The sequence below is a fragment of the Topomyia yanbarensis genome, chromosome 3 (genome assembly GCF_030247195.1).
Source record: "Topomyia yanbarensis strain Yona2022 chromosome 3, ASM3024719v1, whole genome shotgun sequence".
Classification (NCBI taxonomy): domain Eukaryota; kingdom Metazoa; phylum Arthropoda; class Insecta; order Diptera; family Culicidae; genus Topomyia; species Topomyia yanbarensis.
In genome coordinates, this window is record NC_080672.1 from 401552101 (window position 1) to 401574443 (window position 22343).

Here is a 22343-nt window from a genome sequence, read left to right on the forward strand (position 1 = left end):
TAAATAGTTTGAAGCTGGAAAATGATATTGCTGGTTACGGGGTTTTTACGAAGGAGTATATGTACTAGATAATCGGGTTGAAATTGACGGGGTCGTCTCCGATACGAATTTGAATTACACGGATCTGCTGACGCACAGGGTTGGCTGACCATATGCTTCAACCATTGAAGATACTGGACTTCAAACGATTGCACTCAGCATCAGTCGCAGCTGCCAAGAAGAGGATCTCTGTGAACTCAAACTCCTATCGGGTGACCTTTGCTCTTCAACAAGGTTCATCTACCTGTTGCCTTTTTGAACCACGGGTCATGAACTACAAACTAAACTACTACTACTACTAAACAACTTGTGCACACAGACTCCCATTGTAGCAATAAGATTCGTGGTGGGAAACGCGATGGGAATCACGTGAATGATTCTTGTGGAAGGGATGATGAAAAGTGTCTCTACTATGGAGGATGTTCACGTAATCTCTCGACAAGTCCCGCGTACAAACAACGCTTCCTTCAGGGACGCTCTTAGCGATCTTTCGCAGAAATGATGGGAATAGTTACGCCAGCGGTCTATACAAAGATATATACTAACGTGTCTATTGACGAATGCGACTCTGAAGAACCCCAGGAGGGAACATCGTCTGGTGCACCTTAAAGCTAAAGGAAAACATGAAACATTTCCTCACCTAAGCATCGTTGTATATTCAAACCGATGGATATACAATTTTGCCGAGAAGGTCTGTTCGGATTCAGCCCCGGCACAGAAGATCTACCGCGCCACGTTTCCTCACGATACCGCGAACAAAACACCTTTTTCGATGGTGGAGTTCTCACTTGCTCTCTTATCATGAAACAAAAAAGCTCCAGGGCCAGACAGCATCAAATTCAACTTATTGAAGAAGAATCTGCCAGACAGAGACGCCTGTTGATTTAATAAGTTTCTTGAGGGTAATATTGTTCCACATCGCTAGAGACAAGTGAGTGTCATCGCCATCCAAAAACCAGGAAAACCAGCCTCCGACCGCAACTCATATTGACCGATTGCAATGCTGTTCTGTATCCGGAAGTTTTCCAACAAAATGATTGAATCGAAGCAAATTGCTTACTCTCAAATGCACAATTTGGCTTCCGCCACGGCAAAGGGACGTACGATTTCCTTGCGTTGCTCTCAACAGAAATTCATCTGGTCTATGCCACCAAAGAGTATATGGTATCAGTTTTCTTGAATATTAAGGAGGGTTTTGCTTCAGTTTTTATCAACATTCTTTCTGAGAAGCAGCACCAGCATGGCCTTTCACCGATATTAAACACTAAACTTGTCGTTCGAAAAACAGATGCATTTTTTGCATGGTGATTTATCGACAACACGATTTAGCCACATGAACCTTCCCCAGGGCTTTGTCATTCCACAAAACTAGTTTACGCAAAAAATTTTTCCCAGACTCAATGTTTGCTAATAGTGTATATGTTTTGAGGTACGTTGAAGGGAGTGGTGTCCACTGGGAGGTTAATCTCACTATTATCTTGCTCCGGACAAACCCAGCTTAGAGGCCGCGTGGCATTCGATGGCAAAAGCCAAGAAATACCTCACTGCGCTCCCGCTCCCTTCTCGCAAGGAGCAACAAAAACTGGAGTCTGCTCTTTGATTTCTGCATTTTTTTGACGTTTTAATTTTTTATACTAAATTAGTACATTAATTATTATCCATATTCTAATCTATTCGTAACAAACTTGTTCGCCTTTAATAATAATTAAGTACGTGCGAGAGCAATTGCTAGTACAGTGCGTTTCATATTAATAACGCCATAAACCTATCTCATGGTATATCCATTAAAAAAGTGAGAAAGCTAATTTACTTAAAGTAGTTTACTAACACTCTAAGAGTCTAATTGTACAGCGGGTAAAAAATTAATATACGATCCCTTTAAGAAGAAATTTCGAGAAAACATATTTATTTAGTTGTTTCATAAACATAACGCTACTAACAAAGTGAAAAGATTATCACATCAAACAAAAATTTCATTTATCCAGCTGCTTGCCTCCCTTTTGGATTACTTCAAAGATGCGATTTTTCATACTTTCTACCAACGTTTGCAACATTTTTTTGTCAATAGAGTTCCAAGTCTCTAGAATTGCTGATTTAAGCTCGTCAACAGTCTCGAAGTGCCGATTATCTTTGTAGACACGTCGGACCATGATTCCCCAGAGGTTTTCAATTGGATTGAGGTCGGGAAGCATGCTGGCCAATCCATAACCTCAATTTTATTACTTGAAAACCAAGCCATCGTCTCACGACTAACATGGATTCAGGCGTTATCTTGCTGAAACACCATATTTTTCTGCCGGTTTCGTCGCAAATACGGCACAAGATTTTGCTGAAGGACATTTATATACTCTTGACTATTCAATCGACTTGTTGTGAACTGTAGCTCAAGACACCTTTGTGCCGAAAATGCTCCCCACACCATTACACTTCCACCACCAAAGTTCCGCTTTGAAAAATATTGCGGCTCCTTTCGAAGATCCCTCCAATATCCACGAAATCCATCTGGACCATCAAGATTCCACTTCTTCTCATCTGAAAATATTACCTAGAGGAATTTTGAAGTGAATACACGATTATTATGTGGTATTGGGAATTGGTATTACCATTTTCCAATTGCGGTCCATATTCACACGAGCGAACTCAACTCGTGCATATATGACGCTTAAGTAGTCTTGGTGCCATCTTCTTTTTTGCAAATTTGATATTATCACTACGATTTAGGACCCTCCAAATTGTTGATTTTGATGCTTTTACACCGGTAGTGCTCTTTATATCATTCAAGCTCTTTGTAGAATTACTCGCTTCTCGCAAAATTATTGATTGATCACGTTTGCTGATGATTCGTTTTCTACCAGATCGTTGCTTTGTACCGTATTTCGATGGATCTTTCAAAAATTTTTGAATAACTCGATGACTTCTTCCGAGTCTGCGTGAAATCTCCCGAATTCCAACATTTTCCTGACGAAAAGCAAGAATTCGACCTTTTTCAATGTCTGTAAGCTTTTTTCCACGAGGCATAGCTTTGCTATGGTGTGAATTGAAATGACCGAACGTATAGTAAGCAGAAAAGCTGCTTGCGCAGTTGAATAGGATTGTTGAGTGTAGTGGTGTGAAAGTGGCGTTATAATTATGCAATGACATTTTTCTGAACATCAACCAACCGACTCCACCTCTAACGACCAATAACGGAGTAGCAACCAGGGGTACACGCTCAAGCTATTTCGTCTAAAGGAGTTAATAATTAAACGATGATTTGAATTTTATGAGATTAGTTGCGAATTACGTAATTTTTATGGACGATCTCGTGATATTTTATTCATTCATTTATAAGTTTACTTTCGATTTTTTTCCAAAGGAGTAATATAACTCATGTTCATGATATCAAGAGTATTGTCAAGATGTTCGTATTTATTGCGATATTAAGATATTTTATTCACATGCTCATTTTCGGATCTTTCATGCGTTGTAATGTTTTTCGGTCGCACGTTTTCAAGATCTTTTTCACGGTTTCCGCAATTTCCTGGTGCGTTATTGTGATATATCACTCTTGAGCTTATTATAGAATTTGACACGCGGAATTGTGTGACTCATGTTTATGATATCAAGAGCTTTATCATAGGTTTTATAAAGTCTATTTACGTTGTCGTTACTGGCGTCTCGAGCGAGACACACGTGGAGGCATGTGCTCCAGCTCCCCTTTTCAACCGGAAAGTGATTCAGTGACAATGGATAACGATACTCGTGATCCTAGCAGTTTTATGAACTGCTGCTTGATCCTATGACTTTTCGCCAACAGCTGGACACAACTATAACCTATTTCATGAACACAAAATTATTTTTTTTATTTCGATTATAGGTCATTCGCCTCTTCGGATTAGAAAAATCTCTTATGAAAAATTTCTATAACCCGATGTGCGGGGTCGGGACTCGAACCCAGGTGCGCTGCGTACAAGGCAATCGATTTACCAATTACGCTACGCCCACCCCCAACACAAAATTAGTCCATGAATATTATTCCAAAACTTGTAGCATACTTCACTGAAAAAAAAAAAACACCATGAGGAGAATAGTATTTGCATATACTCGAACACGCAGGATAGATCGTGAAGTAGATACTATAAATCAAGGTCCAGTTTATGAAAATATTAAGACTGAGCACAAAATTTTACCCGGGAGTTTCTCCGATTGTGGGCCTGGTTTGGTTTACTGTCCATAAAACTCGTTTCGAATGCTAAGTTCTATATAGGTGTGGCAAATACCCAACTTTCCGACGGAAAATTCCGTTGATTCATTTTGAAACAAAAAAGTAATGAGAAGTAGTTTTCCTGGTGAAATAATTTTGGGATGAAAATTCAATACAGATTAACAACTTAGGTTCTTTCCTGAATTTTCTGAGCACCCATCGATCAGAAATATGCACTGAATTATGCAACGTTTCAAAAATCCAATACATCTAAGTCGGACACATATCAAATAGGGTACAGAGCCTATTTTGGTCCTACTAGGGAGGGTATCGCACTACTTCATTGATTAGGCAGCCTACAATTAATGAGATGCGTATAAATTGGCATCATCATCTTTACTTTCCCCCTAAGAACCAAAATATTATCAAAAATGACCTAAGATTAGTGCAATACTTTCTTTTGAGCGCAACGAAGACTCGAAAGAATAGTTGCAATTGAGTATCGTTGCCATTTCCGCACTACTATTTGAACCAATGCGTAGAACAAAGATGGTGGAACAGCACCGGGAACACTTCCCTTATATATCAACTATGTCATTAAAATGGAAATGTATGGTTTTGTGAACTATTTCACGAGAATGAATAGTCAATTGTTTATAATATTATATGAATCAGGAATCATATCCATGAATATTCTGAATTTCGTGAAATTGTTCACGAACAAATATCAAGAAATTTGATAACACGGAAACGAGATCATGGTTAAAATGTACTGAATCATGAATCAGTTCACGTCATATAGTCAGACCGTAAACATTATTCCTAAATCTAAGATTGAAATCACTAGATCACGGACTGAATTTTTGCGGAAATCGTAAACAACTCAAAATCAAATCAATTCAAAAATAATTTTACAAGCGAAATGGAAGAAAAACTGGAAACAGTTACAATTCCCATTCGTAATGGAACGTTAAAATTTATTATTCCAAATTCACGAATTTGGGGAGGTTTTTTCTGTGGTTTTGAGACCATTCCTAAAAAATGTCACGTTAAAATTGCTCCGTCACATTTTTTTTTATTAATTTCTCTAAAGTCCTCCTCTAGTACGAAATGAATTACCTTTTATTTTTTTCTTCAGTGAGCGCCTGTTACGACACGTTCCAGCCGACTCTCCTCTTCCACATGTCGCACAGTGTCACAATTCATCAAAACCCCCTCCCCCTTCTGAAAGTGTAACATAATTTATGATCTGTCCTCTTGGATGATTGAATGTATTATTGCAAAATGAAACGGAATTCCGTTTCAACAGCTCATCCTCTACTTGCTATCACTGAACCTCAATCTCACGAAGAAAGTTCCTAACGGATCATGGCCGAGAAGCGTTACTGATCGGGGACTTTGACTCTCAATTTCACGCATTTTACGAAGCAATTGCCCCCCTGCAAACATACCCGCGATTGTACTTTTATAAGTGTCGTAAAAGTGCAGTAAACTGCAACAGCTCATCCGTAGGATAAAGGCATCAATAACGAACGCATAAATTACCCTGCAGAAGAAGAGCCGAGGATCTGGGAGAAAGAAGGCAAAGTATTTTCGCATACCTTCAAGCAAGTTTGTTTGCATGGTCGGTCGGTCGGCCGCCCGGGTACGGCGACGCTCGACGGTGGGACAAACGAGAGCGTTGTTTACATCGTCGAAGGGAAAGCCATTGACCTCCGATGCGGCCGTACTTCCCCTCCCCCACACCATCGCACCCCGGTGGCGGCGGCGCCCATCACAACGACCTAGCACAATATGTATTGAAGTGCAAGAGCAAAAGAAAAATAATACAACCCAGCAGCATGCGGAACCACCACCACTAGCAATAACAACAACAACAACATTAGTGTTGCGATGGTTGCGATTTTATTCCGCACATTCATGAAATCGTAAAGGGTGTTAGAGACCCCTGATAATGAGCGTAATTGTGTGTATCTGTATGCGAGTGTCGGAAAAGGGAAAATGAAAAAAATGTGTACTGAATTGAATTGCCGCTTGATTCAAAGGGAAATGACACTTAACTCGAATGCATTGTGGGGCAATTTGCAACTAGATTGATGAAAATGTTGTTATCATTACACGACAAATAATGGTCGGTTGAAGATCCATTGTAATCGCATCCAAAAAGACTAGTGGTTTCAAATTTATCGAAATTTCCGATTTCCATATTTCTTTGTTCATACATAAATACATTAAAGGACAATAGCAATTTCTGTCGACATTCATGTGGATGAAAGTGAGATGCTTTAAATTTCTGTAAGAAATAATTTTACTGCATAATGACGTCTCTTTACATTTCTTATATTGTTAAATGGAGCCTTGTTTAAATATGAATTTACTGATAAAACATATATTTTTGGAACCACGCATTCCTCAAAATTGAATGAATAAAGGGTGTTCGAAAATTGATTGAATTGAAAAATTTTCAACTTGTATTTTTTTCAATGAAAAAATCTGCACACTCCTCATTCTAAAGATATGTGTGTACACATTCTAAAGATGTACGTGTGTGGTTCATGCCTACTGATTTCGACAACTGCTCTTCATTTGTGAAAATGGCATCGAAGCAAGTAGAGCAAAGGACCAAAGTTTCATTAGCGCATCGCGAAAATTCGAACTACTTCCGAGGCATGTTGGCGAAATTTTCGAATGTGGCCAAATCAACTGTCCACAACATAACAAAATATGTTCGGAAAACATTTGGTGACAGCCAGGAAGACTGTATCGGGGAGAAATCGAAAAGAGTGACAGCTGTTACAGGTGGAAGCCCAACCACTCCATCCGAGATGTTACCGGCAGTGTCATCTAGCACTGTGCATCGAGCTAAAAAACGAGCCGGACTGTCAACTAACAAGAAGGTGGTGACTCCAAGTAGGCCAGAGAACGATCGCATAAGCTGTACACCAAGTTGCTGACGAAGTTTGTTTGCGTGGAACAGGATGACGAAACCTACGTCAAGGCAGACTTGAAACAGCTTTCTGGCCAGAAATATTGTTCATTGACTGGAAGAGAAAAAGTTACAGAGATTTTCAAACACATGTAACTGTTAAATTCCGCAAAGAAATATCTCGTGTAGCACGCTATCTGTTCCCTTAGCTTGTCAAATGTCGATTTACATTACAATCGGGACAATCAACCAGCAAATTTATTTGCTGGAGTGCCTGAAAATTTAGCTGTCGCCTTTCCTCAAGAATTATTTCGTTCTGTTTTGACCGGATTTTGTCAGTAATATGCAACTCAAAGCAATCTGGTATTCTGTGACGAGAAAAGTGACCAAGGAGGCTGTGCAAAACTTGATGGAAGGAGTCAGACCAAAAGCCCGGTAATTCTCATTCGCTATAAAGGAAGATTTTTTTCGATTATAGAGGTTTTAACCTTAAGGTCATTCGCCTCTTCGGGTTAGAAAAATCTGTTATGAAAAATTTCTAACCCTATGTACGGGGTCGGGAATCGAACCCAGGTGCGCTGCGTACAAGGCAATCGATTTACCAACTACGCTGCGTCCACCCCAAGGAAGCTTTAGTGAATATTTTTTTCTTTATTCTGTATTAATTGAGCTTGTAAAAGAAACATGTTCTGATTTTCCTAATAAAAAGTTGAACCGGTTCACACTCATTCTTGTTTGAATCTTTGATTGCAACACCCTTTATTTATTTAAAAAAAGCATGGTGTTTTTGTTGACAAATGAACAAGAACGCTCTGAGTGGCGCCACTGTCGCCACTGATTTGTTTCTCAATATAACATCTCTGTGTCATCAACACATTGTCTTTTCAAGAAAATATCAAACTCTTTCGACGTAATTTAGAATTACCTTCAGAAGCGTGACTTTTCTGATTTCATTTCACTACGATATGCAACAAATCTCTTGGCGTTATAAAGTAATTAATTATTTTATTTTTCGTTTTCATTTTAGGTGAGTGATGACCCCTTTGCTCGAGAGTTGTATGCGGCATCAATTTGCCGTACGTTGAGGTAATATAAATTCAACAAAAGATTCACTGCATGCCATTTCTTCAGATTCAGCAAACAGGACATAAATCAGTACTTGACAAAACCGGTTCGGAATCGCGTACTGGCTGTAAGTTATATCTGTGAGATGTAAATAGAAAAAACCTAAATTGAGCCGCTGCTACGACCTTTGTTTGGCTTTTCTCCTATGCAGATTCGTCAAATGATAACATAGGTTAATGTTATTTGCATTAAAAGTGAATATACATATATCAGGGTACTGAATTTCACTAATTTGTTCAATTTAAAAAATATGTAAGAAAAAGAACAATTTCAATAATTCTCATCAGCTTAAGCAGAACTTCTTTTCTTGCGGAACATCACGCAAGACCAGAGGTTTGCTCAGACACAAATAGCGTTTTTGTTTTTGAAGCTAGCGACAATCCGTCGCTAGCTTAGTCCTATCACTAAGTTAGTGTCGGATTCTAATGAGACCAAATCGAAATGCAAATTCCATAACTAATTAAGAAAAAGATACCCATGTTTTCCCGGAGTAAATATTTCTTTCTCGACCTCACGCTGAACCTTATTATATGAATAACAATGTGCAGAGTCCAAAAAGTTATTTATGTCAGCTGCTTGAATCTGAGACTGGTTGATAGCAGCTACGCACTACTAGTTTAAAATTTATGAACCACAGAACAGATTTGAACCCTTGAATAATATTCCAATTTTTGAGGAATAATCTACGTAGCAATTTCAAGGCTATGAGCAGAGTTGCATAAACGAGAAAATGCTTAGCATATCTTCTAAATTTGTAAACTTACACTGTTCTACAAAAAAAATCAACCTGAGTGTTCTGTGGCCGCGTATTGTTTTTCGGAAAGTAGACGGAAAACTGTGGAAAATGACGTTTTCCATTTGTATCTAATAAGTCAGGGTCGGTTTGGACCAGCCCGGGGACAACTTGACAGCTCCCATATATTGAACTCATAAGCAAATTTTGTGGTGATTTGGTGATGTCATGGCGGCTCGAATGGAACAAAATTTAAAAAAGGCGCATCCCATCTATTGTTTTCTATATCTGTAAAAAATGAACAATTTAAGCATTTCTATCACCAAATTTATTTCGCTGTTCAAATTAGAAGCTGTTCATACCTTAACAGAAACATAGATTACATTTTGGATCTAAATAATCCAAGAAAACTAAATCGATTTTCAGAAATACAAGAAGATGGGTTTCAAAATCGAGCCACTTCCACTTATATTGAAATTTCCAAAAATCTTCAGAATCGAACCAACATGAAATTCTCCGGTAGACGCCGTTCAATTAGTTTTCTGTCGGGCTGGAGCTGAGTAATATGCGAAATGAATTCTGAAGGGATTCGTACCAAAACCATCGCAAAATCTTTTAGACAGAATTATTGCAAAAGTCGAACAAAACTCTGGCAAGAGTCGAACATAATTGTATATTCCTGGCAGCATTCTTGCTAAAACCGGGCACTACCGGTTTGCTGCCAGAATTCTGGTGAAAGCGCACAAATTTTGCTAACTGTGTAGAAAATCCTACATATTTCGTTTATATTCCCAAACAACATTCTAGAATTCTTGACGTTCTTAATTAATTTGAAACAAGATGTCATATGTTCACGAATTGTTAGGCTTTATGATTTACTTTCATTGGCCAAAATGATTTTCATTCATATTTCTCGGGCAAAAAGCACAAATGATTTACCGATTACACACTTCACACAACAATAAAACCAAAAAAAACAACGACTTCCAGTTAAATTTATAATAAGATTTATGTACCTTGCTGACAGTTTCCAGTTAGGGATAAATTTATTCTCTAATAATTGTTTTCTTTATCCACATTTTGGAATACTCTTTTTCTAAATGTTGTTCTTGCTGCATTGACGGCGTTCATAACACACGTAACGAAACACGCTTTTCTCTTGAAACTATTTCGTTTCGTTGTTCGTGGTACTCGTACGGAGAAGGCATACTAGCGCCACCATCAAATTAATGATACATATATGAAACAAGCACTATCTGTCAAGTTGTCCCCAGGCTGGTTTGGACAAGCATTTGAAGATTTGCTGTATTATCAACCATAAAATAACCACCCAGTGGAATTACAAATTGAGCAAAATAAAGCAAGTAAAGCAGGTGGGTATTTATGGTGTACATTTACGTGTGAATGGAACAGCTTAAATAAATTTAGCATACAAAATCGAGTTCTCATGTTATGCACTTTTAAAGACAAGAATATTTATGTTAAAAAAACAGTCTTTTACAGTCAAGATCACATAATTTCAGTACCGCAAATTTTAAGGGTTCAGTACCTTTGAAGAAGTTTTATATCCTAAAATAACGCATCTCCTGAAAAAATAGTTTTGGTGATAGAATTTTTTTAGAAATAAATATATTTGTGATCGATAATTCAAAAAAAATCTTCAAATACTCATAAAAACCGAATCTAATGTTCTTCAGGCAAATATAAGCCGCCATTTTTCATCATTTTCTGTCTACTTTCCGAAAAACAATATGCGGTCACAACATCCGCAAGTTTCTCAAATAGTGTTTTAATACGCGCACGCAAGATAGATCTAGAATAATATACTATGAATCAAGAACCAGTTTACAAACCAAACATGAATCTATAAATAATTATCTAGGTTTCGTGACATTGTTCACTTGGAAATATTAAGGCCATGCCAAAATTATATATGTTGACTCGTAATATACTTGAAAATGTGAACCACAAAGTATGAATGAATTCATAAAAAATATTCCGAGTATCGTCCTTATCTTTATTGTTTATTACTTCACTGGATGTGCTGGTTGCTGGTTTCGAGATACTAGACGCAGCAATTATTGATTCTATACAGCGAAATTCTCGTTCGCTTGTGTGTAAAAAGCCGTTCATGCTCGCACAAAAGAATGAAAACACTTTTAGTATACCATGTTCTTCGTGTATTCATACTTGTCTGTGATGTATTTCTTGCTTTCGAGATAACGCCGGACACGAACATTCGCGAGAAAAACTTCTTGGTATTGCGCTACACACTACATGAAAGCATGGCGAATTTCGGATTTTCGTAAGATAACAAAAAAAGGGTAAACAAACAAATAAATTACTAAATTTACCGATTTTATTCACCTACTCTCCCTTGTGGCTGTTCGTGGTCACAACTGATCCGATACTGCTGATGCTAACAGGAAGGCGACGGTTTCATCCGACCGGCCGGGACTACAACGGCCGAGTTCTCCCGTTTTCCGTTGGCTGCTCCGGCAGCGGTCCTTGGCGTTTAGCTAGGGAGGTGAGCTTGGCTCCTTTGTTGGAACCTCCCTAGCGACGGTGGTGATGAATCACCGGATTCTTTGCTCCCCGCAAAGAATCCCGGAAGACACCGCAGTGTTCTTCCCAGGGGGAGCCTTTGTCCACCCTGCTTCACCCTCCTTGGCTATTAGCTGGGAAGGAGAGCAAAGCTCGTTCGGCTTATCCTTCCCAGCGAGGGCGGATTGGTGCGTCTGGATCCTTTGCGGTTAGCCGGGGAAGCGAAAATTCCTTGATGATTAGTTTCCCCCGACGGCGATCCAACACCACAAAATAAACAAGCGCACAAACCACGGGCTGGCACTTTACGACGGATAACTTTCCGTCACACACGCACACTTCGCACTCTGGCTATTGTGGCCGGAAACTGTCCCGAACTGGTGTAACGGGGACGTCTGAATTTTACCGTGGTCTGTCACTCTCTCATATATACAAACTGACTAACAAAGCTGTCAAATTCACGCTTCACCATTCTCAATAGGTCCAATCCCTTCTACTTTAGCCGACGCACGTGTCGTTCGCCCGCTCTGCAAAGAGGCTTTATCATTTGTTGTTGGAATCAGATTCTCGCTGGTTGTGGTACTTGTTCTCAACGTCTTAGATACCCAACTGTCTAGTGTGCGATTATTAGCCGACTTTGGACAGGGCCTTTTCATCTTCCTAGATTTTGGCGAAGGTGTTCGATGTGCTGTTGAAAATCCATCCAACACTTTAGCATGCTTCATTTGTTTCACATCGGTGACAATAATTTTCAGTTCTTTGATAGTGTCGCACACATTTGTTTCTACACTGTCACTAATATCGACTGTGTCGTTCGCTGGGTTTGTGCTCTCATCCACGTCATTTGCACTGTCTTCGATCGTTTTTGTTGTTTCATTAAGCAAAACTGAAAATTTTTCTTGTGAATGGATTTCATTACTGTGCGTATGATGTTCTGACGATGTATTTTTCCTACTCCTAGAATTATCTGCTGTTCTAGGCCTTTTGATAGCTGGAAGGATGGGGCTGTCATCTAAAGTCCATAAATTGATCTTAACCGAACCACGAGATCTCGTGCGTGGCGTGCTGGCCGTATCTTCGCCTGTACCGCTTTCAGACAACTTCACATAAGAAGCTGATTTGTTCGCTATTTTGTGATCAACGTCGTCTTGACTTTGACTGCCGGATTCATCGTCCTGAGATGATTAATAATTATACATCTGGTTTGAATCCGAGTCCGGCGCATCATTCGAATCGATCATTACATCCAAGCTACATTCACTATCAAATTCTTCACTACACTTAGCCTCTTTCACTGTTTCGTCATTTTTCAATGACTCAGAATCGCCAGTTCTCCTGTCCTTATGTTCGTTATAGCTAGCATTTCGCTTTCCTGGACTTTTCTTCAACCGTTTCTTGGGAGCATCTACTGACTTAACATTATTGTTATGTGCACTTTCCCTTCTTTTTCTGAGTACGGAATTCGATGATTGTTCGCTTTGCTTCGAAATTGCTAATCTCCTAGCTTTTTTACTAGCCATAGAAGGTGGGACTGATTTGCTCCTGGCCCTACAGTTTCCCCTTTCATTCACCTCTTTGACCGATTCCTTCCGTTTACCCAATAAACCTTTGTGAGAATTTTTTACCAGTGCAACCCTTCGTTGGATAATTTTTTTGCCCTCTCGACTAACATTATTATTGTTCAGTTTACCTCCAGTAAAGCTAGAATTAAATTTAGAGCTAGATTTATTAACCTGATTCTGGGCATCCTCGCGAGAGAACGTCAGTAAATCGTTCTCTTCGGCTTCCTGTTGGCGAGCTGCTTCCTCTTCTCGTTTCTGTTGTGCCAACCGGTTGGCTTCCCAGCCGCGCTTCTGCTGCTCTATCTCCGCCTCGACAGCCTTTAACCGAATGGCAGTCCAAGTACCTTCCGTGTCTTCCACGAAACGCATAGCGTACCTTTCGATGGGACTTAGCTGACTAATAAGATTTTGAACCTCCTTCTCGGCCTTGCTCATTTCTGGTTCTCGCTCGCGCAGTTCTTGATCTATCGGGATATTTTCATCGAATTCTTCCAAATCAGCGGATGCTTCTGCTTTAGCAAATTTGGCTGCTTGTACGTCTTGGTCGTCTTCAGCTGCAGCAAGCGCAGATTCGAATACATTAATAGCCGACTTGGTTTCTTCCAGTGGAGCACTTGAGGCGGATCCAGCAGCGCTATTATTGCTAGCCGAGGTACTAGCAACAGCTAAACTCTGCTGAAGACGTTCTTTGCGCTCTTTTTCTCTCTCGATAACTTCAGCTAGCCGTGCGGACGCATCTTCCTCAACATTGTCAACCGCAAAAAGATCCTGGATGGTGGTACTTTTAAAATAGGCAGTAGTAAAATTACCACCCTCTATTGCCAAATCACCGAGCATACGCTTCTGGTTGGCCTTCTTAAGGATGTTCTCCTCGATGGTCTTCTCACTGACCAGACGGTATATATGGACATATCTCGTCTGTCCGATCCGATGACACCGATCTTGTGCTTGTGCATCCATGGTAGGATTCCAGTCAGAATCGTAAAATATCACAGTATCCGCACCGGTCAGATTGATACCAACTCCGCCGGATCGAGTGGAAAGAATAAACACAAACATACGCTTATCACCATTGAATCGTTCCATCAAAAGCTGTCTCTGTTCAACTTTGGTCGTACCGTCCAAACGCAGATAAATATGACCATGATAATAATTTTTTATAACTCGATGACCGCCCGATTTGAGCTGTTTCAGCAATCGGTCCAAGGTTTGCAGCTTACCACAGTCATATTGGATCAGGCGAGGATCGGGGAACTGCGTACTCATCGCCGAGATGATCGGATGAAGCATCCTCAGGGTGGATTTGAGTGTCAACTGAATCTCTTTGTCTGTTTCTCTTTCCTCGTTATAACGAGACGGATGTGGGTGCGATATATGGAGACTAGGTGCAGGGGCACAAACAGCAGGTACGTAAATGACGAAATTATTCAACAACGAACGAAAGTTTTCAGTTCGTTGCTGAATAGTCTTGATGGCAAACGAAAGGCTCATGCTTGGATTTTGAAGTGCTTCCGCGCAGTAATAGCTGCCGATAGAAGTTATGGGAACCGAATTAACATCCGTAAAGCTTTCACCGCAAATTCTGCTAACAGATTCACGCAAATCTTCCCCATATATAGGTGCAGAATCACAGCGCTTCTGATTCCATCCACCGAGCAGTTCCAAAATTTGACCTCTTCGTTCTTTACGAGATTCTTCTACGCTGGCTAGTTAGAATTCAGTGCGAACTTTCCGTTCCAGCTCCTCCGGAGTTAAATTGGCAGTAGACGAATAGGAATGGTGCTTGAGTTGTTGCACAATGGAAGTCGCCAGCGTCGAAGATATTGGGATTGCTACTGTAGCTGCATTCTGGGTGTTTGGTTGCACTGGCAATTGTCTGGGGACGGTAGGTAACCTAGTGATGTGACTCGACACTCCTGATCGATTCACAAGTGTCAAACGCTGTCCGCTAGCCGTCAGTAGCGTAGTGCCCGTAGTACCCGATACTTGCCCACTAGTATTGGTTGTTAAAATGATTTGCCTTCCAGCGGTTGTGTGCACTATTTGTGCAACGTGCCCAGCACCAACTCGGTTACTCGTAGTATTACTACTGTTATTACTATTACTACTAATATTACTACCACTAGTCATATCACATCGTTTTCGTAAATTAACATTCGACGACTGAGAATCGTCTAACTGAATCGTTGTCGCTGCCACTGGTTGCGAACTGATTTCTTCGATCAAGGGTTTCCTATCTACTAGTGACGAATTTACAATCGGAACAAAGCGCGTTCCTTCAGTCTTCATTGCTGGACTGGTACCAACTCTCACGCCAGTGCTGCTACTGATAGTTTCCTGTACCGTTTGATTAGGCACTCGGACGTGCACTTTCAGTCTTCCCGTTGGACAGCGCGGTGGAAGCTCTGGGGTGCTATCGATTTCCTCTATAAGCCGCTTCGACAAGCATAGCGTTTGCGCACGATGTTCCACATAAGCGGACAACACTAGTTCCAGCCTCAGTAACACTAAGTTCAGTTAATTAGTTAAATATGCAAATTAAACTCCGAATTGCCGTCTATGAGGAGTATTGCTTATATTTTAATAAATCGATATCGTTCAATTTTTCATTCCGCCGCGAATGTTTTGTGTATTCTGCCGTGTCTGTGAAAAGTTTTTCCGGCGATCGCTTGAATAAAATTCCGAATCTTAGGTATTTGTGAGCGATTTCCTTTTTCTCGTGTCAGGTACTATTCTTATAGATCGTTGGAATTGCACACGTATAGCGGTTTCGTAGTATGAGGACATTTTACTAATCTTGAATTGCAAAAATTGAATGCCGAATGCAAAAAAAAGATTTCCTGTTCTAAACAATCGTTTCCGCGCGCGATTTGTTTATTGTTATGCTAACTACTGGTTATACTCAGTTAGTACTAGATAAGTGTAAAACATGAGATAGTTGAAAGAATTACTGTTCTGAATGATGATATAGAGTATGGAATTTCTTTTAAGTTTAACGGTATATAGGAGTCTCTCCTATGAACGTTTGGTATCAAATCATAAAAACTGTGTCGAAAATATCCATATTGTATAGATAGGGTATAGAGAATTACACTAAACCGGATGTCGCCATCTTGGTTTTCAAAATTGTGTCAAAAATCAATCTTTGGCATATACTCGTCAAGCCCGTTCCGAAAATACTTATATTAATTTGGGTCAGAGAGAATTCAGAATTTGCCATAAAAATAGGGTGCCGACAACCGACCATGCTTGAGTGCTGACAAACGACTTTAGTAACCTATTTGAAAACTGAACCAAAAAAAAAGTATTGCGAGCATTTCGTCGCCATTCCATGTTGAATCACAATATAGAGTAAATTCACTTCGTAAATATTCAATGCGCATATTTTTTCGATCGATTTACTTCTTTCTATAACACTAAGCGAATGATCAAAAAAAAACTTTTGAGCAGATTTTATCTTGTTCAAAAAATATTCAAGAACATACGAAATTGTTTGCTTCAGCTGTCGGTTCGAAAATAACGTGCGAATATAGCACACAAATAAGATTTGTCAGAATCTGCTTTCTGACTAAAGTTACATAGGGGTGCCGGCTACCGACCATTTTCCCCTACTATACAGCTGAATTATGTAAGCATAAACATGCAACAACATGAAACACTATGTTGAGTTTGAGAATATTAGAATCAAGAATCCCGTGTACTATGAAGATAATGCAGTCGATGAAAAATTGCAGAATCTGTCTCCTGGAACACTATCAAAAGTATGTTGCATTATGGAGAAGTTCTCTCCACCAAGGACGATAAATGTATTGAGGCACTTTATTTCTTCCTTAGTTACTCTAGAACCAGTTTGTAAGGATTGCAAAGGATTGAATAATAACACTTTAAACATGTTAGTTTTTAATATTTATGTTTTGACTGGTAAGCGTCAAATGAATAATCAATAAATTAATATTTTTATCAATCTCAAATCATAATGTTCATAAATTTTTAAGCATAGCTGCCCATAAAGCCTTAAGGTTGGACAGAGAATGCGCAAAATTCGCAAACGAAAAAAGCAGTTTTTTCCACACCGTATGTCAGATCTTCATAAAAATCAATCAGCGTATGTAGAATGTGGTTACAGTACTGCTGATTGATTTTTATGAAGATCTGACATACGGTGTGGAAAAAACTGCGTTTTTCGTTTGCGAATTTTACCCTTTCTCTGTCCAACCTTAATTCTCAAGTAAAATTGCATCGTCTCAAGCATGCCTCTAAATTGTTTTGTTATTGTTTTTATATTCGTTTCATTTTTCACCACCCCTGCTCTATTATCGCATGTTTATTTCCCATAATGTTAGCAACTTTTGGTTTCGTTTAAAATTTTCCCTTCACCATCGGACTCGGCTGCGTGATTGAAGTAAACGTATGAGTAAACTCATCATCCGTAGCACACGGCATAATTATTCATTTTACACGTGCAATTATGTTACGCACACAAACCGTCTCTCGCTGAAAATCGAAAAACACTTCATTTTCTAAACCAAAACCGTACCGAACCGGGTACCATCGTTGAGTAGAAAAGTTCACCGGCTCTCTTTTCCAACTATTTTACGTCAGTTATCTCTTCCCTTCACCGGTTGTAACCTATCTTTTAGCATCCAACCCAAACTGAAGTTGAGCTCTCTGGTTGAAGTCGATCATGAACGAGGGATTCGCAAGCCGTTCTCCGCTGGCTGCACCTGCCTTTCTCCGGACACGCGACCACTGAGTTACAGCACGGTTCAACGAAAAAGGGCAAACCGAAAGCAAAACATACACACACATACTAATTCACACAAAAGACAAACAAAAAATAGTAACTCTACACTGCACTTATCAGCACCGTCCGTGGAACGACAATGACCGTGCCGCTGACCGGCCAAGTTGCTATGCAGTTGAAAGACCTCTACTGCAGCGAAAACAAAAGCAAACGAAAAAGATCCCACAAAGAAAGTAGTTCGTGTAGTGGCTATTGGCTCACGGCACAGTAATAGGATTGGGGCAGGAATCTTGTTTCGAGTGCGAGAAACGAAACGAAACACCGTGCGTCTCCATGGGAACACAAATTGGTTTAGGGAAATATTTCTGTTCAAACCATTCACACCAGCTTTGTGACGCAAAGCAGTACATACTGCACTGCTAAAAGGATTCGACTCGGCGGAGAAGTCACATGCAGAAAAGCAACATGTTTTATTGCTCATCACGTAAGAACAGCAAAGCAGAACAAAAAATATCACACTCAACCCACAAGGAAATCAACCGAGAACCGGCTTGTTCTTCTGCATTCTTCACTTCTCCGATTGCATCACGGCGCGACTGGGTCCACAAGAACCGGGAATGTACCCAGCAGCACAAAGCGGGACGGAAAGGATTGCGTAATAAGAACCGTAATGAGGCAGAGAGCTATGCACAGCGCGTTTCTGGGACCGGGGCCCGCTTGATTCTCGATCATGTTTTCCTCTTTTTGATCGCACATCGCTGCGAGAACTCCACACGCCCTCCGCCAAGAACGCCCGCCAACTCGACCGGATCCCCGCGAACCGCAAGCAATGCAGTCTGCGCCTGTGTCTGGCATTATGCAACACCGTGCGCGCCTACGAGAAAACCATCACCGACGGCGGCCGTCCAGAACGGAGCTCAGAACAAGCCGTCTTTGAGATAAGCGCATACAGAGAGGAATACCAAATGGAGGAGTTTATGACCCTGCCGCGTGGATGCTTGTGAGGGTGTATGAGTTTTTTGAATCGCGCACAAGATGAGATTCTGGTTTCTATTGGGATTTTCGATTGATTGACACCGGTGTAGTGGATTGCACTGGTTTTGCACTTTCTAGCAGAAGTGTCAATGGAACATACCCAGTTTTCTGCACTTCTGCTAGAAAGTGCAAAAACGGTGCAGTTTCAGTGCACTCCACTACACCGGTGCCAATCAATCGAAAATCCCATATGTATTTATAGCTACACTCGGTATGAGCTGCTAAAGCTGCTGAGCTGACCCGATACAATGATTCCGTCGACAGCTGATAGGGATCTTATGAGTACTGTCAGTGAGTGTATGCTAAGCAGTTGTCAACCAAATTAATTAGTTGCTCTGTTGGAAAGAAAGTGATTCTTTTGGCGTGAGTTGTTGGGAGCTGTTTTTTTGGCGATGACTCTACACTACTCTCAGAAGCAATATTTAGGGTTCGTCTATCCTTGGTATATTAACTGAAGAATGAAAAATATGCGAGGAGAATACTATACTGCACAGTGTTCGGAATCAAGAATTTGGAATGACAACAAAATGTGGTAGCTGGTTTGATGTCGATGTTTTCCGAATAAATAATATTCTTTTGTTACTATATTTTAATTACCGCAAGGTTCTACTGTATCGATTTTGTTGGCTACCAATTTACGACTAATAGAAACGAAAGGAATGAATTTGAAAGACGGATAGGTATTCTCGAGCGAATCAGTTATATACTTAGAACGGAAAACTAGGACTAGGCAGGCTCATATGGACATGATCGAAAGGAAATGTGAAGAATACTTTGCCTTCTGCTGGTAGGAGTTGGGCTTTCCACCCAAGTCTACCGCATGGTCGTTGATGGAACAAAACTCATTACCAAGTTGTACAGCCGACGTCGGCGAGGTGTATAAAAAACAGGTGATGATACCGGTTCCTTTTAACCCTTGCTTGATTACGGAAATTAATGGCTGCACGTTTGAAGCCCCCAAATTTGACAACAATCCAAACATTGTCGATTTGACGTGCCTGTGCATCGACATCTGCATTGACCGCTTTACCTTTGTCTGAACGGATCATAGATACTCATTACAACCATCTCAAAATGGTTGCCAACATCCACAGCTCCGTATCGAATTTCGATGCCGACATATTTAAAATAGACTGGTATTGCTTCGCTTCAATGTTGTCAGTGCAGTGATAGGCTTCGTCTCCACTTGAATTGTAGTGCGAGAATGTAAGGTATGATTCATCATCCAAAATAATGAGTGTTTACGGTGAAGTGTACGGCAGCAAATTAGCATTTTTTGAGGTGTTTCGCTATATATTTTGGTGCTCGCTTAGGTTTATGACAAATTACGTTGTTTTTCTTCGAAATAAATAGAGAGCAATTAGGGTGGAAATAACAAAATAAACAAAGATAACTGTAGAAAAAAGAATGTTAGTCACTACACTATTGAATTTGAAAATCAACACTTCTACCATAAGAAAAGGACATGTTGCAGAAAAGTTTACAGTTTCACAATATTTTAGCATCTCGCAAAAATCTCAATTGGATCTCAAGAATATGTTTAGTTAATTCTACTTTATTACTACCAAGCCAAACCCAACCAAAAACTAAAAACCAAGCCCCACAAAACCAAAACCAAACACCAAGAACCAGAAATCAAAAACCAAAGCACCAAAACCACAAATCAAAAACCAAAAACCAAAAACCAAAAAACAAAAATCAAAAACCAAAAACCAAAAACCAAAAACCAAAAACCAAAAACCAAAAACCAAAAACCAAAAACCAAAAAACAAAAACCAAAAACCAAAAACCAAAAACCAAAAACCAAAAACCAAAAACCAAAAACCAAAAACCAAAAACCAAAAACCAAAAACCAAAAACCAAAAACCAAAAACCAAAAACCAAAAACCAAAAACCAAAAACCAAAAACCAAAAACCAAAAACCAAAAACCAAAAACCAAAAACCAAAAACCAAAAACCAAAAACCAAAAACCAAAAACCAAAAACCAAAAACCAAAAACCAAAAACCAAAAACCAAAAACCAAAACCAAAAACCAAATACCAAAAACAAAAAACCAAAAACCAAAACCCAAAAACAAAAAGCTAAAAGCTAAAAGCTAAAAGCTAAAAGCTAAAAGCTAAAAGCTAAAAGCTAAAAGCTAAAAGCTAAAAGCTAAAAGCTAAAAGCTAAAAGCTAAAAGCTAAAAGCTAAAAGCTAAAAGCTAAAAGCTAAAAGCTAAAAGCTAAAAGCTAAAAGCTAAAAGCTAAAAGCTAAAAGCTAAAAGCTAAAAGCTAAAAGCTAAAAGCTAAAAGCTAAAAGCTAAAAGCTAAAAGCTAAAAGCTAAAAGCTAAAAGCTAAAAGCTAAAAGCTAAAAGCTAAAAGCTAAAAGCTAAAAGCTAAAAGCTAAAAGCAAAAAGCTAAAAGCTAAAAGCTAAAAGCTAAAAGCTAAAAGCTAAAAGCTAAAAGCTAAAAGCTAAAAGCTAAAAGCTAAAAGCTAAAAGCTAAAAGCTAAAAGCTAAAAGCTAAAAGCTAAAAGCTAAAAGCTAAAAGCTAAAAGCTAAAAGCTAAAAGCTAAAAGCTAAAAGCTAAAAGCTAAAAGCTAAAAGCTAAAAGCTAAAAGCTAAAAGCGAAAAGCGAAAAGCTAAAAGCTAAAAGCTAAAAGCTAAAAGCTAAAAGCTAAAAGCTAAAAGCTAAAAGCTAAAAGCTAAAAGCTAAAAGCTAAAAGCTAAAAGCTAAAAGCTAAAAGCTAAAAGCTAAAAGCTAAAAGCTAAAAGCTAAAAGCTAAAAGCTAAAAGCTGAAAGCTAAAAGCTAAAAGCTAAAAGCTAAAAGCTAAAAGCTAAAAGCTAAAAGCTAAAAGCTAAAAGCTAAAAGCTAAAAGCTAAAAGCTAAAAGCTAAAAGCTAAAAGCTAAAAGCTAAAAGCAAAAACCAAAAATCGATAGACAAAAGACAAAAAGAGAATTCGGTGATTTTTCAAAATGTAAAAAAAAAATTGTAAACAAAAATATCGATTTATTTTTCAAATCTTTTTCTGAAATTGATATATTTTAACTTCTCTGTGACCCATTATGATATAGAGTAATATTTTTTCGGAAATTTGATTTCAGTTTCTGGGTTTCCAACAAAAAATACCGTAGAAACTGAATTTTAAAGCGGCCATTTTCCATCAAAAAGTCACAATAAGCCCAAATAAAATTCCCAAAATAGCCACGCTACGCATTCACTCATAGAAAAAATGAAAATTACATGTCTGATACTAGGATTTTACATGTTCTGATATGTAAAATTAAATTTTGTGAGATAAATTGATGTAAAATTCAGACTGAATGACCCAAGAAAAGCCAAACAACATGAAATGAAATTAAATGTAAATTTATGTGAATTGGGACGCTCCTTTTATGTGCATCTGGCAAGATGTAAAGTTACAAGATTTTTTTTGTTGTGTTTTAACGGACTTACCCCATAATGTGCAT

The 22343-nt window shown here is 39.2% G+C and overlaps 2 protein-coding genes across 2 annotated transcripts in view; one reads left to right on the plus strand and one right to left on the minus strand.

Annotated features, from left to right (window-relative positions):
• Positions 1–22343, plus strand: part of LOC131688330 (ecdysone-induced protein 74EF-like) — a 265416-nt gene that overhangs the window by 172698 nt on the left and 70375 nt on the right. The gene's annotated exons all lie outside the window — the stretch shown is intronic.
• LOC131688328 (helicase domino-like) lies at positions 11964–15899 on the minus strand. The gene is made up of 3 exons (XM_058972531.1): positions 15872–15899; positions 15053–15619; positions 11964–14818 (listed from the first exon to the last, which is right to left on the minus strand). The coding sequence occupies exons 1-3, from the start codon at positions 15897–15899 to the stop codon at positions 12735–12737; spliced, it is 2679 nt and encodes an 892-aa protein (XP_058828514.1). The 3' UTR covers positions 11964–12734.

Excerpts from the sequence above, each read along its gene's own strand:
- LOC131688328 (XM_058972531.1), bottom strand. The coding sequence starts at position 15,899 with ATGTCCTCATACTACGAAACCGCTATAC. Across the intron at positions 15,620-15,871 it reads ATACTACGAAACCGCTATAC|TGTTACTGAGGCTGGAACTA; the intron begins GTGTGCAATTCC and ends AACTGAACTTAG. Across the intron at positions 14,819-15,052 it reads ACTGACGGCTAGCGGACAGC|CCAGCGTAGAAGAATCTCGT; the intron begins GTTTGACACTTG and ends AATTCTAACTAG.